General features: G+C 49.8%; 2 protein-coding genes across 2 annotated transcripts in view; one reads left to right on the top strand and one right to left on the bottom strand.

Moving 5' to 3' along the window:
* ELMOD3 (ELMO domain containing 3) overlaps positions 1–27,682 on the top strand; it is a 74,177-nt gene that overhangs the window by 11,477 nt on the left and 35,018 nt on the right. The gene's annotated exons all lie outside the window — the stretch shown is intronic.
* On the bottom strand, positions 192–27,654 carry RETSAT (retinol saturase). The gene is made up of 11 exons (XM_084615203.1): positions 27,436–27,654; positions 24,812–24,994; positions 13,445–13,686; positions 12,705–12,906; positions 9,320–9,517; positions 7,944–8,063; positions 6,891–7,029; positions 5,151–5,260; positions 3,969–4,135; positions 2,170–2,329; positions 192–493 (listed from the first exon to the last, which is right to left on the bottom strand). The coding sequence occupies exons 1-11, from the start codon at positions 27,593–27,595 to the stop codon at positions 348–350; spliced, it is 1,827 nt and encodes a 608-aa protein (XP_084471329.1). The 5' UTR covers positions 27,596–27,654; the 3' UTR covers positions 192–347.

Below are 27,682 nucleotides of genomic sequence, written 5' to 3'. Positions count from 1 at the left end.
TGGTGCGTCCTACGAATGAGGCATGGGGTTTGGGAAGCAGGTGTGCAATGAACAGCCAAGGTCCAAGGCAAACCTGAGAGCCCTTTGTAGATACGGAGGGAGTGGCGGCTGGCTCTAGGCACCACCGAGGTAGCAGTGATGTCCCTGGCTTAATCCACAGAGTTGAGCCTTTAAAAATTTGTACGGTGGGTTTTTTTTTTGGTTAATTTTTATTTAAAAACAAAAGTCCTACAAGTCACGCTGTGTTACAAGTGACCAGACACCCAGTGTCTGGGCCTGAGTTAGGGCACAGCCATGGGGGAAGGGGAGCGAGGCAGAGAGGCGCTGGCTGGCTGGGTCCCTGGAGCTCAGTCTTTCTTCTTGGAGTTGTTAGCCGGGCTCTTTCGCCACAGACGCAGCATGTCCCTGTAGAGGTTGCGTTGCAGGACAGTGTTGGCACACAGGACAGCTCCTACCAGCGCTCCCATGAAGCCACACAAGCATACGTCCTGCCCTAGGAGACAATGGCACACCGTCACAGCCGCTTTCCCAGGCACCGCTCAGAGGGGGCCCCCAAGAACGCACCGCCTGGGGTTGCGCTGAACCCAGTGGGGCTGGCGGAGAGCCTGGCAATCCGCCATTCCTGCAGGGGGTTACCCTGACAGCCTGGCGCTACAGCCAATCCTGGGTCCTGCCTGACCACCCACCAACCTGCCCTCTGCCTGTCCCCAAATCACTCCCACCTTATCTGCCCCTGCCGAGCAGCCCTTTGCTTCAGCCTTCATTGCTGCCGTATCCAACCCGCTGTGCCCTTCGCCTTCCCCGAGCTACTGGCATTTCCCTCCTGGTGCACGGCTGAGCCAGCTTCTCTCCTGGCAGGTGCTTGTCAGCATTCCTCCCTGCTGGGCACAGCTCCCCATGAACCTAGGGCAGCTCTCCGGGCAGCCCGTTAGCCGCTGGGAGCTGGGCACCTGCTATTTGTGCCTTTGGACTGTTCCCCGCCTCCTCTTCTAGCTCCTTAACTGAGGTATCAGGGAACATGGGGCCTCATGACCCCCGCTAGCCACCTCCTCCAACACTGAGCTGCTCGGACTCACGGTGGGGACACCTACTCGCCAGAGGGAGACGCTAACGTGCCGGGTGGGCAGAAGGCAAGGTCCAGGCCCACTGCTCCTAGCAGATGCTAAGGGGCAGGGTGCCCGGATTTCTACCCGGGTGCTGTCCTGTATCTCCTCTGGTTATTAGGTGCCGTTAGCTGGAAGGAAAGACTGAGCCTCCAGTGCCCCCTGCTGCTGCAAGGGGAGCGGGTCTTCTCTACTTGTGCCCCTGTCTCCATTGGGGGCCATCCTCCCCTTGACTAACACCAGGCTCTGCTGCTCGGAGCTCCAGCAGCAGGAAACGGAGGGGTCTTGATGGTTCCCCTGCTGCCTGCGCGGCTCTGAAGGGCCTTGCTGGGGTTGCTCTGTGGCTTTGGCAAAGCTCTGAGCAGCAGCACGGGAGCCGCCTGCCAGCTGGCTCAGTAAGACAGCGCCATGGTGGCCACGCTCAGTCCCCTTTTCACTTGCTATGGTTCTTGCCAGAGATTTTGGGCTGCTTGTTTCCCCACTTCCTTCCCCCTCCCCCCGGCAGTAACCTCAGCGCTGCTCTTTCCTTACCCCAGCCCACCTTGCCTAAGACCGTCTGCTCCGACTTGCTTGCCTTTCCCAGAGTCTCAGGTCTTGGAGCCAGTCTCTCACTAGCCCTTGTGACATCCCTCCTTTCTCAGAGAAATCCTGGTCTGTTATGTTCTCACCATCGCATCCTTCAGGGTTTTCCGCTAGCGGACTTTAACCCCTTCATTCCTGGTTGGTTTTAAAAATTCAGGAAAAAGGAAGGGGTATTGGCAGTACTTCCCGGGGCGCGGTGGTGTCAGCTACATGGGGTACAGGGTGAGCTGCTAAGAGCCACTGGGGAAGCCTCTGGATAATTGAAATTCAATTTCCATCCCTTCTCTATGCTGCATTGTCCAGTTCTCTCTCCCTAGCCCTGAAGACGCTTTGAACATCACCCTCTGCTAGGTAAGGCGTTCCCTGGATAGAAAGTCAGCCCGGCAGGTTGGCTGTGGGAGACGGAGGCGAAAATACAGCCATGCTCAGGGAAACTGAGTCAGGAGTGGGGCGATCCAGCCGAGACCCCCTCGGTGTAGCGTACCTGTCAGGTAGAGGTTTGGCACACAGGTCTGAGGGCGTAACATGGCTGTAGCTTCAGCCTGCAGGCGGGAGATGCTATGGGCAGCTCCATACAGCTCTCCTTTGGGGGAAGCTATGTAGTGCTGGTTGGTGAGTGGAGACCCGGACGATACGCATTCGATCTGTTGAGGAGAAAGGCATTAAGGGAGCCCCCCAAGACCTGTGTGCAGGACACAGTAACTGAGCTGGGCCCGTGCAGATAAGGGGGCTGCTGGAGCTCCGCAGAAAGCTGAAAAGCCTCTTCTGCCCAAGAAAGCGCGTTTCCTGGGGTTGCTGCTGCAGCAGCCAGAGGGAATGATCTAATCAGCCACTTCCCGTCCCTACTGATTTGATTCTCCCCCAGTTTCTCCTTGGGGACTTGGTTTTCTCCTAAGTTTTGGATGGTGCCAGGATATTCGTTGCTGCTTCCGTTGCACCTTGTAGGGCACGTCCTGGGTGTCTTAGCACCTGCGTTTCTGCTTTGGGAAGAGTTGTTGTAGCAGCTATAGAAATGGCCGGGAGCGGGAGGGGGGAACAAAGAGGACAGCAATGCAAAACCCTACCCCACCAAGCCTGGAAAGGCCAGGTAAAGCTATAAACCCATATATATGCTGCCCGTTCTCCTAGCCGTTCAGCTTTAGTCAGTCACCATCACCAATGTCTGTCCCCTGGGGAGGGCCATGCAGAAAAAATGCGGAGACCTAGTGGATAATACACCAGAAATCAACATGTCCACACAGCTAAGGGCACATTGGCAGTTGGGCCTCACTGCTATCTAACTAAAACTGTTTCTACACCAAAGCAACCGTGCACAACAGACAGAGTTCGCAATGCATAGCATACGCAAGCTGTGGCATGCAGGGGATCACCTCGCCAAAGCTTTTCCTTTGGTGCAATTATTGCTTTCCAAGAGTGCAAAACTCCCTGAAAAGGCCAAAATCTCCCAATATAAATACACTGCAAAACGGGTCTGTGTTGTGATAACCCCTAGGAATCAGTCATGGGCCAAGACCCCATTGTGCTAGGTGCTGTACAAACAGAGCCAAAAGACAGTCCCTGCCTCAAAGAGCTCCCACTCTTAATAAATAAAAATATGTTTTGAAAGAAGGTCAATGGGCCACACATCTGGGAAAAAAAAAAAAAAAGAAGTGGTAGCATATTTTAGTTCCCAGTATTACAGACTTGTGTTGTAACAGGTGACTGTTCCTAACGGGGAAAGAATGCTGAAATCCACTACCACAGTGGGGCATACAGCTAATACCCCAGGGATACTGACCTCAGACACTGGGCAGAGCAAAGGCTATGTGGGGTGACCTTGGCAGCTGCGGTGGAATAGGACTGAACAGCTATGGGAATGGACAGTGTATGTAGATTTTGGCTGTCGCACTGTTCCCTGCTTTGAGGGGTGGAGTTCTATGTTGCTGGCCTGGGCTTGCAAAGAGCCTCTATGCTCCAATACAGAAACTGTGATTTTTATCCCCACATCAGTACAGGTGGCTGGCTGGTCAGCCTCTTGCCACTCAGACCTGAAGAGGTCCCTGCACTGCCCACTCCCTGCGTCAAGGGAACTAGGGGGTTGACTCCCTGCAAGAGATTTCCCTGATCTGCCACCTCCCCACTGCATTGTGTGTGGAAGTCAGGCTGGTGGCTCACCCAGGTCATACCCAGAGGTTCCTGAGTCCAACATGGTCCTTCCCTGTATAACAGACTCTTAAGCCATGTTATCCACAAGAGAACACTGCTGAGCAACGGTGATTGTGTTATAAATAAAGGTTTCCTTACCTTATCCTCTATGTGAGGGTAGAGTTTCAAAACAGTCTTCAGAATGGACTCTACAATAGTGTTTTTCAGGCTCTCGTATACTGCTCCCCTCTTCTGGACCGTCTCATCTTTCCATTCCTCAAACCATTCATACTTTGCAAACGCCAAAATGCACAGAGTCGACTTGCCTAGAATGACAGAGCGCTAGGTGTTTATTGCATTGTCACCACTGGAGGACAACTGTAGCTATGGCAGGTGGTAGCTTCTGCTGTCAGGTGCCATGTGTCCCCACTCACTCCTAACAGACAGTTCTCCCTCTGTCCAGTTCCACCAGTGCCTATGTCCTGCTTCTTTGGCTTCCCGTGTTTCAGCTCCTTGGCTTCATTATGGCCTCTGCTTTTACCCACCCATCTTGGGTGTCATCTGTAGGTATCCAGAAAACGTCAAGTGAGTCTTCTTGGTGCACCATCTGTGCCTGCTTGAACCAACGACACTCGCTCAGCTCGGTGTCTCCAAGACAGAGGAGCTCCTCTTGGCCAGCATGAGCACCCCACCCTCAGAGGCAAGGCTCTTTCCAATCTCTTGTTTGCCTCCACTGCCTGGGAGCTTAACTTCCAAAGTCTTCTTAGGAATTTATTAATTCCCACAGCAGAACAGACCACCAGCGCGATGCCCTGTCTTGAGCAATGGCCCATTCTAAATGCTTCTCGGGTAGGCGCAATGAAATGCGGTGTGTAGCACTTATGTGGCAGAAGTAAGACTGCTGGGGTAAGTGGCTAGGGTTTTGCATTTAACCTCCATAATTCCAGCCCACCCAGGTAGTGATTAGTTCTAACTCCATGGGGATTTGACTCTGCTGTTGCAGGTTAATTTCCAGTTAAACCTCCAAGGGGTTAGCAATAGAGGGCAACGCAGTGCCGAACCATCTCTTCTCGTGTCCCCTTGCTCTCTACATGAGCAGAAAGTTCTAAAACGTCAGCTTCTGATGGAGAAAACTAGCTTCCCCTCCCTCCCGCCCATGGAAGACAGTTAATTTATTCCGCATTTGAAGAACTAGAAAGTGGCTGAAAAGACTGTTGTCTCAAACGTCCGAGAAAAATCCCTCCTTGTGGCCAGCACGCTGAAAACAAGGGCTAGAAATAGACTTCCCACCCCCACCCCATTGCAGAGTTGTTCCGGCCATGGTACAGAGACCACCCTTACCTGGGTATCTCTCCTGCCAGGTGGGGTCCTTGGATGACGGAGATGTAACAAAGAGCATAGGAATGTTCTCTGCAGCTTCTTCTCTTGAGGCAGTAAGGAGGCAATTCATGCTGCAGAGAGACAGAGAAGCCTTTCCATGAGCTCTGGCTTACGATCAACCAGGTCAGTACATGTGCACGAGGAAACAGGCAGGCAGCACCATGCTGCTGCAAACACCTCCCCCCGGCTCTGGAATCTCCACAGCGACCATGCGGGCACCACTTCTCTGGGGTGGTTTATGCCACACCAGAGCAGTCCCCAATGTGCTTGGGGCACCAGCAAATGGCTGCTCTCCTGCTGTTTAATTCACATCTTCCTCCTCTATAGCAAAAATGGGGCCTAAAACCATCTTGTCGTGCCCTGTCTCAGGCTGATCGTCATTTGGAGGCCTCACCAGGTATGCAAGGCGGAGAGTTTTGTTCCATGCCAGCTGGGTAATCCCTCTTTATCAGCCATGAGCAACTAACGCTATGGGATTTTCTCTTGCTGGTATTTATCCAATTGTTTTATCAGCTTCCTTTGCTGTGCTGTACAAAATCCAAAGACAGACAGCATCCCCTCAATGCCTGAATCAGCAACTGCACAGAAGAAACCTGTGAGTGGCTTATATTTATAAGCCTTGGGTGTTCTACTGGACACTTTCCTCCTAAACATTGATCTGTTGAGCTCCTGGTTATATCTGGCAACTGGTTTCCTGAATCTACCTTCTCATCCTTGCTCCTGCTGGTCAGAGAGAGCGGCCTCTGGTTTGGAAGATATGGGAACCTCTGCAGGCTGGAGGTTCTTTTTGAGTCCTCAAGACCATACCTTGCCTCGCCTCATCTGTGATGGTGCCACGCAAATTACTACTATTTATTATTTGCATTACTGTAACATCTGGGGCATTGTGCTTGGGCCTGTATATACTCACATAAGAGAGAGTCTCTATCCTGCTAACTAGACAAGACAAATGACGGGTTATCTCCATTTTGCAGGTTAGGAAATGAGGTACAGAGCAATAAATTACCCAGGGAGCCTCTGGTAGAGCAGGGAACTGAATGTGCTGTGTGATGCCAACTGGCCAGCACCCAGATTGTGACCTCCTTGCATGAACAGACATTTCACTGTCAATGCTGCTGGGGTCACGCTTAAGGTTGCGTGTGGCAGGATGAGTTGGGTGAAGCTGGGTGCCTGTCGTGCTCCCCTGTAGCACAGGTCAGACTAGGTGACCAGGGTGGTCCTTTGTGCCGGCATGAGGCAAACGTCTCCACCTTCCAATGTGTGTGACGCCCCTCCTGCTGTAACCTTCCCTGGAGGGGTGCTGCTGTCATTTCCCTGCAAGTCACCCCACATCTGAACTTAGCCAGGTGATAAATTAGGGGACCTGGGCACTTCTCCAACTTGGACATTATTGGAAACTCTACTGGGCCCCTCTGAAGAGATTCACGTCTTCTGAACTGGAGACAGGCTCCTGGGCAAGAACCCAACTGTTTGCTCTGAATTCTGTCCATCACGCTTCACCCTGAAGTTGAGATGGACAATTTTACGGCTGGGGACTGGGCGGACTTTGTCGCTTGCTCCAGCAGAACACGTAGGTGGGTAACAATATTGTGGCACTAGCCAGGGCTTGCATAGGTACCATCCTGCTTGTCAAATATAAAGTAAATCGGATGCCAACTGGGGAAGAGCATGCTGAGCCGCAGAAGCAAAGCTTCTCCTTACGCTTCATCCAGGTTGTGATGCGAGTAGATGAAGTAGTTTGTGGCTTCCAGTCCCAGCTCTTCCTTTGAGCCTTTGAGTCCGATGAAGACACTGAACCCTGATAGGCCGTGATCCACCATGCGAAGCTGAGCCTGAATATCTGCACACGGGGGCAGCAAACAGAAGATTAATCTCCCATCCCCCATGGCTGCATCATGGAGAAGTGGTAGCTTCTCCCTAATTAAGACTGAGCCCAGCTTCCATGCCCAATTTAAATCCTGCCCTTTTCCTCCATACATTTGGCTTTTCAAATGGGATTGGCCTCAGATTTCCCAGATTTACACTAGAGGCAAAGGAGAAGATTTCTGCCAAGTTTGAAGAATCTGGTCCAACTATTTGAGTTACAGAAGAGTAACAGAGACCCTAAATTTGAAATTTTGATTAATTTAATATTTGGCTCCCATTAGCTCACCATGTTACTGTCACTTCAAATTTTCCATGTACTTAAATCTCCTTGAAACCTCAAGTACCAGAAGACCTAGTTCAAATTTTTGCACAAAAGTTTTGTCAATAGAAAAATAACTCCCCCACACAAAACCAAAAGACTTGGCAAAATTGTGGATCATGCTTTTAAAATCAGTGTTTTTATCAAAATGCATTGAAGTCATTTTCAAAGTTTTTCGTGTACTGACAACCTGTTCTTTAGTGTAAAACAAATGCAGTTTTTGGTCAACAGAGTTGTGATAATTCTATAACTGGTTTTGATAAAAATATGATGAAAACAATCAATTAAAAAAAAGGAAAGTGGGTGATTTCGAACTCTGCAAAACAGAAACAACTTCAAACATTTTTTTTCCACAAAATCATTTGGAATGGAAACAGTTTTGCATCCTTAACTATAGGACTTGCTATCAAGCAACCCCCCTCTAATACCATGTGTTGAATATGGTCCAGTATTAGTGGGGAACTGATTTGGGAGGAGATTAGTACAACAAGGATTTTTAGTATGTTAGATCTCAGGAGCTGCCCGTTGTTAAGTGCAGTGGTGTTGTGGAAAAGCTTATGGTGTTTTACCAGGTGAAGTTCGTATCTCCGCTGGCAATAGCCGCTCATAGGTGTTAAATATTCCAGCGTCAGAAATCACAATAGGAGCAAAGACGTTCACGAGATCTTGGCCTTTCTGCACGCTAACACCTGAAAGGAAAAGGTGAGATGAAAAAAAAATTAATAATCCACCCCTAGACCACTTTCCTCTGCACTGGCCGGGGGCAGAAGCCCTTTACTCTCATGGGGCTGGAGTGACAGACACAAACGGTGTGTGATCAGGTCAGGTGCAGGAAGGAGGCTGGATCGAGTATGGGGCAGGGACTTACCACAGGAGCATTTGGACATGGGGGCAAAAACATAAATAACCGGGGAGAGCATTTATAGGCTTTTTGATGGCACTTCTAGCATTTCCAGGCGCTCACAGGTTGGGAAGTATTAGATCCATTCTCTAGATGCCAAGATACTGCCGTGGTGGATGCTATAGAAAACCCTTAGGCCACAGATGAGGCCAGAGATTAATGGGAGGTTTTGCATCTGTGAAAACAGGGCTGACCTTGGCTTCCTTGCCACTGATGGGAGACAAGGGGAGCTGGCATCTGGGAGGGGAATTGGGTTTTGTGGATGGTTGTCAGAAAAGGGCCTTAGCTGGAGTTGTCAGGGGAGGTGCTCAGGGCCCAGCTGCATCTCCATGGGGTCCCAACTCCTTTTTGCCTGTGCTGGGGTGCAGACAGAATCTGGCACACTCCAGATTCCTGTCTCAGGGTAACCGAGACTCCACTCTCCGTCCAATAAGGTGCCGCTCACTTGCTTAGCCGTGCAGGTTGCTGTGAACACCCTGCCCTGCTCTCTGCAATAGTTCCCCATTCTCCATAGGTTCGTAAACCCCCGTCATCGCCACAATGAGCTGAGCGCCAGCTAGCAGTGCATTAGGCGACGTATCTCTCACATGCAGTTCGATGCCTTCGCTAGGAATATTGAACATATTCCTTCAATAGAGTCCTGCGCAGGGTCTGAGATGCCATATCAGGATCTAGATAACTTGGTGGCCTGCATGGGCCCAGCGTACAGGCAGCTGGGGCCAGAGCTCCTTGGAATTAGGCAGGGGGCAGTGCCAGGGGAGGGGAGGGTGAGATGGTGGCCAGCTGGCTGACTGCACGGAAAGCAGAACAAAGCCCCAGTCTCTCTACTTTGCCTGCAATGCGCTGGCTCATCTCCAGCAGCTGGCCAGCCCTTCTAGTGCTCCTTGGCTCCTCTGCAGGGCAAGCTCCTCTGCACGCATCCTCACACACACACACACGCTCTGTACTCTGCAGTTTGGGATCTGTGCAGAGGGTACCTTGTTCCTCTTTGATATAGGGGCTGACGTGAGCTTGAAGGGAGAGGCTTGACCCAGCCTCACTCACCACAGGCTTTGCCTTCTGCATTCACCAAAATGCTCTGCACCACCGCCTTGGTTAGAACAGCCCCGCCAGCCTGCTCAATCACTGGGATGGTGTGGAAGGCGATTTCACTGGGGCCACCTCGGGGATACCATGCCCCTTCCATATAGTGATTCACAAGAACTGCATGTAGGGAGAAGCTGGCGCTGGCTGGAACCACTCCTGGAAGACAGAGCAAAGAAGAGGGATTGTTCCCATACAGAACTTTTCATTGCTGCGTTTCTTCCTCAGGCAGCCTAACCGAGAAGAGAGCTGTATTAAGCTGTGGAACGGTCTCCCATCATTGGAGCCGCTGAAACTAGACAATGCATTTGAGAACACAGTGTACGGAGCAATGCTGCAATGAATAAATGACTAACAGCTCTTTTCCTGCTATGGTTTGAAGACTAAGAGAGACCATCACACTAATTTGGAGATGACACCAACTCTATCTACATCTCCTCGGACCCAATCTCAGATGCACACTGGAGGAGGAGGAGGAGGAGGGAAGTCTTGGGTTAAAGATTATGCTGAGGTTACGGGCAGTGGAAGGTGCAGAGTCAGGAAGTGTATGCAGCTCCCAGGGGAGATGTTCCTTTTGCTTAAGAGGGGTAGTCTGTTTTGGTGACAGTTAGCTGAAGGAAGCTGAGACAAACCAAGAGGTACACAGAGGGTGGACGGGGATGGAAGAGGGGGTGAAAGGTGTGGCCAGTTAACACTGGCAGGGTAAACCTGCTAAGAGTAGAGATAATAGGTCTAAAAGTTAGACAGAGAAGAGCAGAGGGCCAAGAACTGCGGCACTCCAGAGAATAGGGGGCCAGACAAAGGAACAGTCTCTATCATAAAGTGAGCAGTTTGATCAGTCAGAGCACAGCCACCATAAGACAGTTCATGTTTTCAAGTTTTTCTCCCCAACTGGGGGGCCAGAATTTTTTTTTTAAGTGAAAACTAGGCTTAAGATGTTTACAGTTACCTAATAACCTGACTCCAGGAGCTGGGGCTTTAAGACCACCACCAGATATCACAAGATTCTGGATAACAGTGCAAGACTTGGCAATGCTGTCCTTTACTAGTTGTAACTAATACACAATTCAACCTTTATAGACAAATCTGGAGAAATGAGATGGAGTCCTAGGACTAACTTTGTCTGGAACTTAAAGCCAGACAAATTCAAATGAGAGAGAAGGTACAAATTTGTAACAGTGAGGGTGATTAGTCAGTGGAACAGATTTCCTAGGGAAGTGCTGGCTTCTCCATCTCTAAGTCTTCAGATCAAGACTGGAAGCTTTTCTGGCAGATATTCTTAGCTAGTCGAGTTATGGGGCTCAAGACAGGAGTAACTGGGTGAAATTCTATGGTCTGTGATATGCAGGTCATCAGACAAGATGATCACAATGCTCTTAATTTTTTTCATAGTTTTTTTTTAAATCTATAAATCTCTGACTAAAGGGTGCCAGTGTCTGAGAGCAGCGTGGCATACTAAGCCGGAAGTTTTAATAATTTCTACAGCGCCTCTGGTAGTAGCAATCTATGCACACACATGGCAGCTGGGTCTGCTTCTCTTTCTGCTGGGCTGGATCATCCAGACTCATGCCTGGAGAGCACCGACTTTGCAGGCAGCTGAGGATGGCAACTTGCACCACTCGGACTGACAGTTGGCTTTCTCCTGACTTTTATTCTGCAGTCATCTGGAAATTTGCATGCTAGCAAATTTTTTGTCTGACCCAGCCCAGCAAATGCCTGCGTGTGAGTCACCCCAACCATTAACTTGTATATTGCTGTCATCGTCTCTTCTCCAACCCCGGCTGGGTTTTTTTAAAAATAGGGTTTCAGGTGGTTTTTACTCTCCACTGATCTTCTTTTCCCACTCAGTGGGTCCTGATTCTGTTTAATGGAGTTGAAAGCGAACATGACCTTTTAGTAGTTGATAACGCACCCTGACGTGTACATAGCACCTTTCATCCGAAAATCCCCGTGTACTTGGTAGATCTGAAAAACCTATTACAAACTCTATGGTAGACACATGTTTTAAAATGCTGCACTAAAAGAGCATGATTTAGGTTGCAAAGTCAAGCCCTGCAACGTTAGGAAATGCCAGCTTTACAGTTGCCCATCCCACCTTAATTCTGCCCCCTTGCATGTCTCTCCTGCGCACTGAATGAGGCAGGGATCCTGGGGGAAACACATGGTATTTCATCCTGTAATTAAAGACAGTCTCATATATTGTATGCACCAGGATCAGAGTAAAGGTTGCTGGGCAACCTCAGGTTGATCATTTTTTGAGTGCTTGACTTTGCAAACAATATAACATCACTTTGACGCAGGTTTTTATATGTGATTTCCTAGGTTTCTTTGGGGGGGCAGGAAAAACATAAAAACAAATTCTGGTATGTACAACTCTGACAACCCCTGAATCATCAGGAGAGTTTGAACCCTGAACCTTTAACACTGCGGCACGGACGGCTTCCACTCAACCTGCGGGACTAGCTACGTTCACGGACGGCTGGAGAAGGCTGTTATTCCAGACAAGAGGATGGTCTGATGGGGCCAGAAGCTGGAGCTGGGGAGTGGTTGTGGGGAGTCCAGCGTCCCTTCCCCTGGTGTTGGGAGCAAGTTCCTGCCCCATGTGAGGCACCCAGAGGCAGGATGGGACACTGAAGACAAGTTCCATGTGTGTGGTTGAAGGGGGAGCCAAGCCAGGGTCTCCCGCCCCAGCTGTTCTGGTAGCTTCCAGACGTTCCCAGTGCAACATGTGGGAGGGCAGGGGCCCACCCCTTTAGGATGTTCATGTTTGATTATTTTGGCAGGCTGCCCACTTTACCTTGGGAGCACACGTGACAGAAGGGAAATGGTGGTATTCAGTAGTTTAACCTGAATGGAGTTTCATCAGACAAAGAAAAGGCACTTCTCTAACCTGAGGGCTTTCCCTGATGAATTTCAGAGGCCTGCTGTAGACGGCAGAGATGTCAGAGCTTCTTAGAAAGAGGTTACAAAAGTCTTTTATACTGGAAAGTGTTAGGCAGCCTAACTATAAAGCTCACTACTACTTCCCCATACAAGCCAACTGTTCTACCCACCTAAATGCAGCCATCTCTGGGGTTAGCAGCTCAAAGCAAAAACAGGAGTTCAGAGCAGGATGTGAAGAAAATTGTGCCCGATGGAAACTGCAAGGAAAACTCAGGGCTGCAGAAAGTAAAGGTCAGAACTGGACTCTGACCAGCACCCCGGAGCTAAAACATGGACTTCTGCGAAAGGGGACAAGGAATGGACAAGGTTTCCCATGCACCACAGGGCAGTCCAGGCAGGATATTTTCGGAGAAGAGGGTTTATACCAGAAAACTGGTCTGTCTGCTAAAAACAAGTCACCTACCATAAGTGGGAAAGATATAGCTAAATACCGCTCTGAGCTCTTCGTTTGTGGTGAGTTCACTGACCACGTCTGTCAAGCTTCGGGACGTCATCTTAAAGAAAGGGGAGAACCATGCCAGCAGGCCGGTGCGGCTCAGGAACTTGACCAGGGGCACAGGCACCATTTTCAGAACAGTCATGTGTGTAGTTCCTTGAGCAACTCTCTGAAAGGGGAAAAAGCAACAGCTGTGAAGTATCACAGATGGCTTCGGGGACTGGGCTGGAGCAGAAGTTCCGTGAAGTTTTGCCATTGCAAGGCAAAGGGCCAGAGAACTTGGCTGCATAGAGGGAGACATTGATCACACAGCAGCTCCCAGAGCTGCCCACAAGCTGCCTTCTTGCCAGTCACTTGATAAAGTACCAAAAGGCCAGCTCAGTCTCCCACTCTGGCTCAAGAATGTTAGTTACCCAGCAGCTCTGACATGCAGGACACCCCAGGGATCTCTGATAACACCTTGGCCCAGGGGTCATTTCCTCCGACAGGACGCGCTTGCCCTTAGGCAACCCCGGTAGCCGTACCACCTTGAGGACAGTCGTCATCTTACACCCAAAAATTCAATCCTTTTTAAATCACAGCATCCCAGTGGGAAGAGCTGGACACTCGTGTATCCCTGTGTTTGAAGTGCAGGGTGTTGTTCTAGCTGGATGACCACTAAACTCGGAGAGGAGGAGTTAACATCATAAAGACAAAGCCAGTGTTACCTTTACAAGTCTCACAAATTTCTCAATAGCCACGGCTTCATCTGGAAACTGTCTCTTTAGCCCTTCGACATACTCCTTCTTCCCGCTGTACAAGCGATACATTTTGCTGTTTCCAGGCTCCCCCAGAACTACTGCATCAAAGACAGATGGCATCTTGGACCACTGCAGCTGCCCTTCCGTGAGCTGGTCCACAAGGAAACGCATCAGGGACCTCTCCCCTATCTGCCCTATGTAATGAATACCTGGAAGGCAACGGCGAGTGGTTACACAAGAAAGCCACAGCCCAGAGATTAGATTGCAATGGGATGTGGCTATGTGACATGCTAGATACAGTAGAACCTCAGAGTTACGAACACCTCAAGAATAGAAGTCGTTTGGAACTCTGAAATGTTCGTAACGCTGCACAAAACGTTCTGGTGGTGCTTTTAAAAAGTTTACAATTGAACATTGACTTAATACAGTTTTGAAACTTTACTATGTAGAAGAAAAATCTTTTTTAAAATTTTCCCTTTTAGTTTTTAGTAGTTTCCATTTATTACAGTACTGTACTGTATTTGCTTTTTTATTTTTTTTGGTTCTTGCTGCCTGATTGTGTACTTCTGATTCCCAATGAAGTGTGTGGTTGACCAGTCAGTTCGTAACTCTGAGGTTCTACCGTACATGCAAAAGGCTAGAGGGGCATTTTAACAAATACATTTGTGACAGGAAAGGCTGCAACAGGACACACTCCACCCAGTCAAATCCTCAAAAGCATGGAAATAAGAAGGTAAGGGTAAGATTTCCAGCATTCCTTGTCCCACACCTCCTATGGCTCTGTTGATAAACACTCCATGAGGCTTTCACTTCCACCTCTAACGCCTACTGAAAAGCAGCGTATACCCCACCTTCATCCTGCTTGCTTTCACACAGAACCTGAAGGGTGACCCCATACTCATGTATCTCAACAAATCAACACATCTGACAACCTCACAGTCTGTACCTTTGGAAAATTATTCTGCTTTCATATTGCTGAGGTCACTGTTAAAACTGTAAGTCTAGTGTGTCTTTAAAAAAAGAGCCAGTTGAATCAAATCTAGGAACACAACTTGATTAAGGGTAGGGTTGCCAGGTGTCTGCCTGGTCAAAAAGGGACCCTGGCGGCTCTGGTCAGCATGGCTGACTGGACTGTTAAAAGTCCAGTTGGTGCAGGGCTGGCAGACTCCCTACCTGGCTCCGCACGGTTCCCTGCAAGCTGCGATGTGTCCTGTGGCTCCTAGATGGAGGGACGGCCACGGGGCCTCCGTGCACTGCCCCTTCCCCCGGCTCTGCAGCTCCCATTTGCCAGGAACTGCAGCCAATGGGAGCTGCAGGGCTGGCACCTGCGGGTGGAGGCAGTGCGTAGAGCCGCCTGACCGCGCCTCCACCTAGGAACAGAGTGATATGTCGCTGCTTGCGGGGAGCTGCCTGAGATGAGCACCACACGGAGCCTGCACCCCTCACCCCCTCCCACACCCCAACCCCCTGCCCCATCCCTGAACCCCCTCCCGCACCCAAACCCCCTCCCAGAGTCCGCACCCTCACCCCCTCCCACACCCTGAGCCCCCTCCTGCACCCTCACCCCCTCCCATGCCCTGAGCCCCCCCCTCCTGCACCCAAACTCACTCCCGGAGCCCACACCCCAACCCCTGCCCCAGCCCCGAGCCCCTTCCCACACCCAAACTCCCTCCTGGAGCCCGCACCCTCTCCGTGCCCCAACTCCCTGCCCCAGCTCAGAGCCCCCTCCTGCACCCCAAACCCCTTATCCCCGGCCCCACCCCAGAGCCCTCACCCCCAGGCCTCAACCTCCTGCACCAGCCTAGATCCCCCTCCCACACCCTGAACCCCTCATTTCTGACCCCATCCCGGAGCCTGTACCCCCTCCCGCACCCCAACCCCCTGCCTCAGCCCGGAGGCCCCTTCCACACTCCGAACCCCTCGGCCCTACCCGCCAGCCCAGAGCCTCCTACTGCACCCTCATCCCCAGCCCCACCCCAGAGCCCTCATCCACAGCCAAAGCCCTCTTCCCCCCCCGCACCCCAACCCCCTGACCCAGCCCAGTGAGTGAGGGTGGGGGGATAGAGTGAGTGGGGGCAGGGTCTCAGGGAAGGGGTGGGACCTTGGGGAAGGGGCAGGGCAGGGGTGTTCGGTTTTGTGCGATTAGAAAGTTGGCAACCCTAATTAAGGGCTGGGCTGGATTCTCCATCACTGCCAATTTTAAAATCAAGATTGGACATTTTCCTAAAAATATTTCAAACCGGAGTTGTTTTGGGGAAATTCTCTGGCCTGTGCGATACAGGAAGTCAGTCTAGATGATCACAGTGGTTCCCTTCTGGCCTTAGAATCTGAATCTACAATTGTGTGGTTATTGTATAGCATCACTGCAAGACAGAGTTAAGTTGGTTGAGTGACTTAGCTGTGCATTTCGTACCCTAATATGTCTGGTTTCTTTTAAGTTTAACCTTACCTGTGAATTCCCTGGGTTTGAAAGGCTAGCTTTGGAAAGAAATGCAAGATCTCTAATGGTTTTTATCTCTAAGGGTATGTCTACACTACGAAATTAGGTCGAATTTATAGAAGTTGGTTTTTTTGAAATCGGTTTTATATATTCGAGTGTGTGTGTCCCCACAGAAAATGCTCTAAGTGCATTAAGTGCATTAACTCGGCGGAGCGCTTCCACAGTACCGAGGCAAGCGTCGACTTCTGGAGCGTTGCACTGTGGGTAGCTATCCCACAGTTCCCGCAGTCTCCGCTGCCCATTGGAATTCTGGGTTGATATCCCAATGCCTGATGGGGCTAAAACATTGTCGCGGGTGGTTCTGGGTACATATCGTCAGGACCCCGTTCCCACCCTCCCTCCCCCCGTGAAAGCAAGGGCAGACAATCATTTCGCGCCTTTTTTGTCTGCTGCCAGCCAAAGATGTAAAGGATAGATGGAGTGGGTCAGAACAAGAAATAGACCAGATTTGTTTTGTACTCATTTTCCTCCTCCCCTGTCTAGATCACACTGCAGTCAGTCACAGAGAAGGCGCAGCGAGGTTAATCTAGCCATGTATCAATCAGAGGCCAGGCTAACCTCCTTGTTCCAATAACAACGATAACTTTGGTGCACCATTTCTTATTGGAACCCTCCGTGCAGTCCTGCCTGAAATACTCCTTGATGTACAGGCACACCCTTTGTTGATTTTAGCTCCCTGAAGCCAACCCTGTAAGCCGTGTCGTCAGTCGCCCCTCCCTCCGTCAGAGCAACGGCAGACAATCGTTCCGCGCCTTCTTTCTGTGCGGACGCCATACCAAGGCAAGCATGGAGGCCGCTGAGCTCATTTTGGCAATTAGGAGCACATCAACCACCACACGCATTATCCAGCAGTATATGCAGCACCAGAACATGGCAACGCGATACCGGGCGAGGAGGCGACGTCAGCGCGGTCCCGTGAGTGATCAGGACATGGACACAGATTTCTCTGAAAGCATGGGCCCTGCCAATGCATGCATCATGGTGCTAATGGGGCAGGTTCATGCTGTGGAACGCCGATTCTGGGCTCGGGAAACAAGCACAGACTGGTGGGACCGCATAGTGTTGCGGGTCTGGGACGATTCCCAGTGGCTGCGAAACTTTCGCATGCGTAAGGGCACTTTCATGGAACTTTGTGACTTGCTTTCCCCTGCCCTGAAGCGCATGAATACCAGGATGAGAGCAGCCCTCACAGTTGAGAAGCGAGTGGCGATAGCCTTGTGGAAGCTTGCAACGCCAGACAGCTACCGGTCAGTTGGGAATCAATTTGGAGTGGGCAAATCTACTGTGGGGGCTGCTGTGATGCAAGTAGCTCACGCAATCAAAGATCTGCTGATATCAAGGGTAGTGACCCTGGGAAATGTGCAGGTCAAAGTGGATGGCTTTGCTGCAATGGGATTCCCTAACTGTGGTGGGGCTATAGACGGAACCCATATCCCTATCTTGGCACCGGAGCACCAAGCCGCCGAGTACATAAACCGCAAGGGGTACTTTTCGATAGTGCTGCAAGCTCTGGTGGATCACAAGGGACGTTTCACCAACATCAACGTGGGATGGCCGGGAAAGGTGCATGACGCTCGCATCTTCAGGAACTCTGGTCTGTTTCAAAAGCTGCAGGAAGGGACTTTCTTCCCAGACCAGAAAATAACTGTTGGGGATGTTGAAATGCCTATATGTATCCTTGGGGACCCAGCCTACCCCTTAATGCCATGGCTCATGAAGCCGTACACAGGCAGCCTGGACAGTGGTCAGGAGCTGTTCAACTACAGGCTGAGCAAGTGCAGAATGGTGGTAGAATGTGCATTTGGACGTTTAAAGGCGCGCTGGCGCAGTTTACTGACTCGGTTAGACCTCAGTGAAACCAATACCTACTGTTATTACTGCTTGCTGTGTGCTCCACAATATCTGTGAGAGTAAGGGGGAGACGTTTATGGCGGGGTGGGAGATTGAGGCAAATCGCCCGGCTGCTGGTTACGCGCAGCCAGACACCAGGGCGGTTAGAAGAGCTCAGGAGGGCGCGGTACGCATCAGAGAAGCTTTGAAAACCAGTTTCATGACTGGCCAGGCTACAGTGTGAAAGTTCTGTTTGTTTCTCCTTGATGAAACCCCCCGCCCCTTGGTTCACTCTACTTCCCTGTAAGCTAACCACCCTCCCCTCCTCCCTTTAATCACCGCTTGCAGAGGCAATAAAGTCATTGCTGCTTCACAGTCATGCATTCGTTATTCATTCATCACACAAATAGGGAGATGACTACCAAGGTATCCCAGGAGGGGTGGTGGAGGAGGGAAGGAAAATGCCACACAGCACTTTAAGCACAGCACTTTAAAAGTTTACAACTTTAAAATTTATTGAATGACAGCCTTCTTTTTTTTGGGCAATCCTCTGTTGTGGAGTGGCTGGTTGGCCGGAGGCCCCCCCACCGCGTTCTTGGGTGTCTGGGTGTGGAGGCTATGGAACTTGGGGAGGAGGGCGGTTGGTTACAGAGGGGCAGCAGTGGCAGTCTGTGCTCCAGCTGCCTTTGCTGCAGCTCAACCATACACTGGAGCATTCTTGTTTGGTCCTGCAGCAGCCTCAGCATTGAATCCTGCCTCCTCTCATCACGCTGCCGCCACATTTGAGCTTCAGCCCTGTCTTCAGCCCGCCACTTACTCTCTTCAGCCCGCCACTTACGCTCTTCAGCCCTCCACCTCTCCTCCCGGTCATTTTGTGCTTTCCTGCACTCTGACATTATTTGCCTCCACGCATTCGTCTGTGCTCTGTCAGTGTGGGAGGACAGCATTAGCTCGGAGAACATTTCATCTCGAGTGCGTTTTTTTTTCTTTCTAAGCTTCACTAGCCTCTGGGAAGGAGAAGATCCTGTGATCATTGAAACACATCCAGCTGGTGGAGAAAAAAAAAGGGACAGCGGTATTTAAAAAGACACATTTTATAAAACAGTCGCTACACTCTTTCAGGGTAAACCTTGCTGTTAACATTACATACATAGCACATGTGCTTTCGTTACAAGGTCGCATTTTGCCTCCTCCCACCGCGTGACTACCCCCTCAACCTTCCCCCCTCCCTGTGGCTAACAGCGGGGAACATTTCTGTTCAGCCACAGGCAAACAGCCCAGCAGGAATGGGCTATACTGAGTGTCCCTGAAGAAAAGCACCCTATTTCAACCAGGTGACCATGAATTATATCTCACTCTCCTGAGGATAACACAGAGAGAGAAAGAACGGATTTTGGTTGAATGCCAGCAAACATACACTGCAATGCTTTGTTCTACAGTGATTCCCGAGTATGTGTTACTGGCCTGGAGTGATAAAGTGTCCTACCATGAAGGACGAAATAAGGCTGCCCTCCCCAGAAACCTTTTGCAAAGGCTTTAGGACTACATCTAGGAGAACCGCAAATGCCAGGGCAAAGTAATCCTTTCACATGCTTGCTTTTAAACCATGTATAGCATTTTAAAAGGTACACTCACCAGAGGTCCCTTCTCCGCCTGCTGGGTCCAGGAGGCAGCCTTGGGTGGGTTCGGGGGGTACTGGCTCCAGGTCTAGGGTGAGAAACAGTTCCTGGCTGTCGGGAAAACCGGTTTCTCCGCTTGCTTGCTGTGAGCTATCTACAACCTCCTCCTCCTCCTCATCTTCTTCGTCCCCAAAACCTGCTTCCGTATTGCCTCCATCTCCATTGAAGGAGTCAAACAACACGGCTGGGGTAGTGGTGGCTGAACCCCCTAAAATGGCATGCAGCTCATCATAGAAGCGGCATGTTTGGGGCTCTGACCCAGAGCGGCTGTTCGCCTCTCTGGTTTTCTGGTAGGCTTGCCTCAGCTCCTTCAGTTTCACGCGGCACTGCTTCGGGTCCCTGTTATGGCCTCTGTCCTTCATGCCCTGGGAGATTTTGACAAAGGTTTTGGCATTTCGAAAACTGGAACGGAGTTCTGATAGCACGGATTCCTCTCCCCAAACAGCGATCAGATCCCGTACCTCCCGTTCGGTCCATGCTGGAGCTCTTTTGCGATTCTGGGACTCCATCATGGTCACCTGTGCTGATGAGCTCTGCATGGTCACATGCAGCTTGCCACGCTGGCCAAACAGGAAATGAGATTCAAAAGTTCGCGGTTCTTTTCCTGTCTACCTGGCCAGTGCATCTGAGTTGAGAGTGCTGTCCAGAGCGGTCAGAATGGAGCACTCTGGGATAGCTCCCGGAGGCCAATACCATCGAATTGTGTCCACAGTACCCCAAATTCGAGCTGGGAACGTCGATTTAAGCGCTAATCCACTTGTCGGGTGGAGTAAGGAAATCGATTTTAAGAGCCCTTTAAGTCGAAATAAAGGGCTTCACTGTGTGGACGGGTGCAGGTTTAAATCGATTTAACGTTGCTAAATTCGACCTAAAGTCCTAGTGTAGACCAGGGCTGAGTGACTTATATGTACTCTCAACCTTAATTCCAATTAACTATGTTTTTATCCGGGAATTAAAATTATCTTAGTCACCAACATTACTGTGACTAAGAGAGGTAGAGACATTCCCTGCTGGGTATTGTTTCTGGCACTTCCTTCATGTCTCAGAATTCTGTTTACTCCTATGAAAACAAGCCAGTATCTGAAGGGCAGTCAATCAATTATCTAGCTTACAGTGGGGAAAAGGAAGAGCAGCAAAATCCATACTCAGAGCATTCAGGCTTCTCAAAATCCAGATCTAAGATTATGTTAAAAGCAATGCTTACATAATAATCACGTGTCAAACACTTGCATGTTCACAACTAATATGAAGACCTTACAGGGATTTTAACAATACTCTTACTACATCTGAGATTAGAGGGGAAAAAGTTAAATTTGAATGTCAAATCAAGCATCAATATCTGTCTATTTTAAAAAAGGCAGGCATATTATAAAAATTTACCTTAACTGCAGGTGTTCATATCTTAAAATCTTTCTTACGTTATATAATTAGGCCTCGAAGACTAGTTTTCAGGATACGTACAAAATATATAGCGTTTATACAGGTGAACATATATTGTTTAAACAGTTCAAACTATTTCCTAAATTCTTGCTAAAATGTGTGTTTAAGAAGACCTGCTACATACCATAAATATTTATAGTTAGAGGCCCCAATCTAATTTTCATTTTAAATCAGTGGGAACCTTATAGGAAAGGGTATTACTAGAGATGTGGAGGAGGACTTGTGGCACCTTAGAGACTAACCAATTTATTTGAGCATGAGCTTTCGTGAGCCACAGCTCACTTCATCGGTTACATGCAGTGGAAAATACAGTGGGGAGATTTTATATACACAGAGAACATGAAACAATGGGTGTTACCGTAATAGTTCACCTTACCTGATCACTCTCGTTACAGTGTGAACGGTCACACCCATTGTTTCATGTTCTCTGTGTATATAAAAATCTCCCCACTGTATTTTCCACGGCATGCAACCGATGAAGTGAGCTGTGGCTCACGAAAGCTCATGCTCAAATAAATTGGTTAGTCTCTAAGGGGCCACAAGTCCTCCTGTTCTTTTTGCAGATATAGACTAACACGGCTGCGACTCTGAAAGTAGAGATGTGTTATTTGCAATTCCTTTTAAGCGCACACCAATTAGTTCCACAAGGAAAAAAAATATAATGGTAAGAGGACCTTTTAGACGGCAAATGTTAGCACCTAAAAAGGAAGGAAATGCCATGATCAAGACTGCAGAGCTGATCATCCCTGCTGGGCACCTTCTTATGCCACTGACGTCTGTACCAACTGGGTGTTCGAGGCCCCCAGATCAGATTTATACACTTGCTCTACGCAGGTGTAAATGACACACCAGGTATAAGGCAGTGGATTCAGATCTTGCCCCTACTCCATGTGTGTATTCATTACAGTTCAGTCTTTTTAAGAACATGAACTTGTTCTCAAATAAAACAATAGGAGACAAGCTTTTCTACAACCGCAGCCAGAGGTGTGACTGCAGCATGTGTTGTACTAAGAGCAGAGAAGGAGCCTGAGGGAGGCAGCTAGTCTTACAGCTATCTGGGGTATATCTTCAGTCACACCCCCCCGGCTGCAGTGCAGACTCACCCTTAGACACACACGCAACTTCTTAGAATACGGTTTCATTCTTGAATCCTTAGACCTGGTGCCAGATTCTCAGCAGCACCCAATGAGCAATGGGTGCAGCTGAAGACTGGACTGCAACAGAGCCATTTGTATCTCCTCGCTCGGAGGATGGGATTCGGCCCCAGCCCTAATCCTGTCCGCAGCATCTTTTTAAAGAGCATGAGGGCTACTCTGAGCTTTGCTAGTTACCAGTGACCCCCGGGAGCCATTCAGGATCTGCCGATTGCCAGAACATTTGGAAAGCACGTACTACGCATTTCTTCTCAGCCCACCAGCGCTGCCTTGCTCAGGGATTGCAATGCAGGGGGCTGGGATAATCAAGCACGAAGCTAGCTTGCTGTGCGAGCGTAAGCTCTCTGCTGCCACAAATAAATAGACAGGGTGTTACTGCAGGGAATGAAAACGTTGGCCTCCTTTAGGGGTGAGATGGGAAAACCGAAGGAGTGTTTGAGCTACTTTGCTTGTGCTTAGGGGTCGCTTAAAACCTAAAATCACCAATACAACACAGCTCATACTCAAAGAACTGGGTTTATCCAGTAAGCACTGCAAAAACATTGACAAGACCTACTCAATTCATGCTCCCCGGCTTGTATCTAAGGGCTGGTCTACCCAGAGCAGTCCTGGGGACTACAGGGATATGATTTCTAAAGGGCACTAACATGTGCATTAATTAATTGGTCTGTGTAGAGCCTGCTGGTGCCCACTGGTTGAAAGAGCACGACGTTAAAGTGCACTAGGGAACATCACAAAGAGATTACTCATTACAATCAGACATGCCGAACCCGTGAAAAAAATGCAGAAATTGGGCTTGTTTTTGGCTTAATTGGCTTGGGAGTTGCTTGTTGGCTAGTTTTTGGCTTGTAGCTTGTTGCTTCTTTTTGTTGATCAGCTCCCGGCAAGCAGGGGCAAGGGGGGAGGGGAGAGAGTCGGGGTGCACAGCGGGCCCACCACAGTCCCAGACTGCACGCCGGGGGGATCTAGTCACATAGAGAGTTGGGGTTCTTAGGGATTGGCTGGTTTTGGCCTTGTTTTGAAATGGGATTTGTTTGATTTTTGGCTTATTGTGAAAGTCAGAGTGCTTATTTACCGTGTGAAAGTCGGCAACTGTGATTACAATATATACGCGTTACTCATTATAGTATATACCAGCTGTGGCCAAACTTACTGACCCTCTGAGCTGCATACAATAATGTGCAGGAGGTCAGACTAGATGATCGTAATGGTTCCTTCTGACCTTAATATCTATGAATCTGTGAATCCTCAGAAGTTCGAGAGCTGGGTGTGCCCCAAGCCCCAGCAGGCGTCTGAAGCCTGAAGCTCTCCCCCCCACTCCCCTAGTAGGCGGAGAATGGAGGTGGGGACCCCCCCGAGACGCACTTTAACTGTAAAAGAGCCACATGGGGCTTGCGACCTGTGGTTTGGCCACCCCGGTACATACAAAGAGAAAACCTTGAAACCCCCTGAGTTTTGGACATCCACGCAGAACTCAAAAATTGCTACAAATAAACCCTGAAAAACAGAAGCCTACCGATGCTGCTGTCTGCTCCTCCCCCTGGACTAATGGGGTGAGGGGTGGGACAGGAGAGAGTAAGCAGCATTCTGGAAAGGGGTGCCACAAAAGTATTTAGGTGTCTAACTCCAGAGGATCTGGGCTGGAAGTCCTTGAGGATCTGGACTGAAGTAATGTATTCCTACCCTACCCCCCCGCACCACAAGCAAGAGTGAAAGAGGGGGTGAATTGTGCCCCAAAGCACAATCCCTTCCCAGAGCTCCTCCTCGAGGCAGGACAGCGACAGGCCACCTGTCAACCCAGCTCAATCTAGTCCTTAGGGAACATTTTACAAGCTCAGCAAACAATCTGCTCCCTGTGCTCAGGGGGTGATTTTTCAAAGGTGTGTAATCCAGGCAACATAAACCCGTTTGCCTTCTGAGTCCAGCTACACGCTACTGTGTGGGGAGGGCTAGCTTCACGCCGACTTCGCCTTTCGCCCCTCGGCCAATGCGGTTGCTGGGAGACTCGGAAGAGTCAAGAATGGTTTTATAACTGGGAAGCCAGTTGTTGGCCCCTCCTCTGGCTCAGAGCCGGCTGAGCGGCTGCCCTGCCCATCACCAGACTTCTCCAACTTTACATAAGCCACCTTTGACCAACAAAATGTCAAGCGTTTCAAATAGCTCTGGGCACACTGCAGGGGAAATCCTACAACCTATTTGTGAATAGTCCGTGAATCTCCCTTTTCGTCTATTAAAAAAACCTTCCAAAATGCCACCGTGCTGTTTCTGCCTCCTCCCATCAGCATTTGTAAATATTAGTTTGCTTGAAAAGTAACAATAAGAACAACCATAGTGTTTCTGTAGCACCTTCGACAGGTTGGCCTCAGCTATTCAATATCCCTTATGTGGCAAAAAGAATGCAGGATTACTTATCCCACGCGCTTACGCACAAGCCAATGCTAGTCTGGGGCCAGTGAGGTGGGTGTTAAAAATCATAGACTACTTATTAGCAGGGCAGGTTTACACCTGAGAGTGAGTAGGAGGGAGCCAGGGAATCGTATGCACGGAACTCACTTCTGGATGGATGGGCCAAGGGGCATACGGTGACTTTAACAGAAGTTGAAGTTTACAGTCCAGCCCCTGGAAACTCTGCAAGGCAGGAACTCCAAGGAACACAGGGCCCTCCGCCGGGGCCCATTTCTCAATGGGTGCCATCTGATTTCCCTCTTGGCCGGTTTCTGGGCAGACTCACCTACATCAAACTCAAAGCCGTTCTTGCTGAAGGTGTGGCAGCAGCCGCCCGCCTTTCCATGCTGCTCCAGAACCACCACTCGCTTCCCAGCTTTGGAGAGGAGCACGGCTGCGGCCAGCCCCCCGATGCCACTTCCGATCACAACAGCATCCAAGTTCTCGGGGACCTTGGCAGCCGAGAAAGCTGAAGAAGAAGGAGAAAGTTGTCATCAACATGTGGCTACCTCCAACAACTGGGTCAGTAACTCTCCTGCTGTCTTCCCCTGCTCATTCCTAGGACCAGACCCAAATTGGGCCATTGTTTACCTTCTAAAGGATTTGCGTGTTAGATGCGGGCCCATTAGCATTCCCTGGCTGCTATACAAATAGTACAGGAACTGCTGTTCTTTCTAAACCTGCTGGAACTGGGAAGTGCAAGGCGGGTCACAAGGAAGCTGCTTCTCAGGATGGAGGCCCGGGTCCGACACTCTCCAGTTTTGGGGAGGGGCATTCTTGTAACAGAGGTGTGAGACTCTTGGCAAAAGAGCAAAGAGCTGGTTTCCATATTCACTGTGTAAAGTGCAAGACTGTAAGATAGTTTTGGGATGGTCCTGGCTAAGCTGGCAAGATCAAACCGATTATAAAAGGTGGGGCACTATCATGTATCCTGGCAGCAGATTACCCTCCCGAGAGTGGGGCTACTAAAGAAGCTCAGGTTCATCACCGCCAGTAGGGTCATTACAAATTGCCCCTGGAAAAACCAAGGGTGACACCAGGCTTTCACAGCCAGGCTCAGGATCAACATTTCTCCTGCTTCACCAGTTCAGTTTCACAGATAGAATCAGAGCTAGAAGAGCATCCAGATCATCCTCGGTCCTTGCCAAAGGGCTTATCATCTAAATACACTCTCCAGTCAAGCTGTAAACATCCCATACAATAGGATTGTCCGATTGGTCCAATAAAATTGGTCCCCCACCTTGTCTCACATTTCCCCTGGACAGACCCTTTCCCGGAGGACCAGATCTCTCTCTTCTCAGCTTTACCTTTATACTCCTACCACCTTCATACCACACAGTAAACTATTTCTCCAGCTCCTTGGTATTTATACCTTTCATCTACACAAATAACCAGTGGCAGAAGTAGGCTGTTATCTTCCATGTGGAGCAGCCTGCTGAGGGAGACCTGATACACTTTGTCTGCGGGTTACACAGCAGGGGAATGTTGAGTATTAGGATTTCCTGGCTCTGGGAGCAGTGTGCTCTAGTAGTTGGTTAGTGCACAACCAAGCACATAGCTTGGCACAGTCCTTCTGAAAGGCAGCGTGGCAAAGTGGGGGAGACTTGGGTCTGTTATATTAGAGATGAGGGTTCTATCGCAGTTGTCTGATGTGAGGTTGCATAACCTCTGTTATCTTATCTGTAAGATGGATCAATGATAGTTACTGCCCCTAAAGTAGTGGTCTGAGGTCTTGGTTAGGAAGAAATATTAACAGCAGCCCAGGGGAAGAGAACTCATGGTGTCTTGGGTTGCAGCTCAGGGCGCTTCTCCTAGGAAATCTCCTAGGCTATGGGGTATTTTGCAATGGAATCTGACTCCCTTGACATTTTTTTTGGATGTGGGCACACATGATTAAGTGCCAAATGCCACACGTGATGCTTGGAAGATCTGATGAAAGATAACAGACAAGCTTGGGGGCAGGGTCTCTTCCTTCCCCATGATGTGGAGAGAGCAGTACAATTTCCAGAGGTGAAAATAGACACTGTTAATGTTCATGCAAGATTCTGTTCCTAGTTCTGGTGCATTCCCCCCAGAGATGGAACATGCCCCTTAGTGCTTTAAGAAAAGAAGCTGTCCCAGAGGCAAAAGTGGAAGTGGGTAGGTGGGTAGGGAGAACCAAGGAGCAGAATTATAGCCTACCCTCCACAAACAGAACGCTTCGTTCCAGACTTTGGAACATGAGTGAAACATATGCGGATGATTGAACTGCACACCAGCCCAGTGATTTGGCATTACCTAACAGGGTGTGGGCATTACCTGGGGGCAATGAGGGTCGGTTATACAAACCACCGCATGGAATCATAGAGGTTTATCTCTGAGTCACAGCTCTTTGACTGTGTAGAGAAAGGGGAGGGAATGCACTTAACTTGAGGAATAGCAGCCTTGATTTCAGGCAAATTACCCAATCAAGGGATGAATTAGGCCAGCAGAAAGGGGTAGGGTGCTTTCACCACAGGGAGAGAAAAGGCTGGAGGGTGCATACAAGTACTCCTGGCTATTGGGGAGGGGGGCATGGGCACTGGCAGGTGTTGGTGGGTATGGGTATATGGCACTGACTTTCAGATATTGATGGATGTGGAGGGGTGCAAGTGGGCAGGCACTAGTGAGTATAAGGAGGAAGCGTGTGTGTGTGTGGACAAAGATGACAGGGAGGTGGAGAAGGAGATCTGGAAAGCGGCTAATGAGAGAACAGCTGTGCAGAAAGAAAGAAAGAAAGCAGCTCCCAGTTCCAATCTTTCTTGGCTTGCCTCTGCCCAGACAACCTGCCGGGGTAAGGGGCCGTTTTCCCTCTATGCACTCCCCATCACGCCCACCCCCCTTCCATCTGTGGCTGGAGCAGGTGCTGCCAGCAAAAGCACTTTCAGGTACCTTGTTTGATAACCTTTTTCCGAACATCCTTGTCAGTCACCAGGGGGGCAGGTGGCCTCCTGCAGTCAGCAGAGAAAGGGTTGGGGGAGCTGCTGCCCCTGAGGAGCCTCCTGAGCACTGCGAGAAGCAGGAGGGCGAGCAGGACCCAGTACAGCCACATAACTGCTGTGATTTCTCTCCGAGGAATGCCCCTGAAAGCTGGGCAGCCCTTTGAAAGGGCACCTGCCCCTCCTTCCAGGGGGAAGTC

The sequence above is a fragment of the Lepidochelys olivacea genome (genome assembly GCF_965140295.1).
Source record: "Lepidochelys olivacea isolate rLepOli2 genome assembly, chromosome: 26".
Classification (NCBI taxonomy): domain Eukaryota; kingdom Metazoa; phylum Chordata; order Testudines; family Cheloniidae; genus Lepidochelys; species Lepidochelys olivacea.
This window is presented reverse-complemented; position numbering and strand designations above follow the sequence as displayed.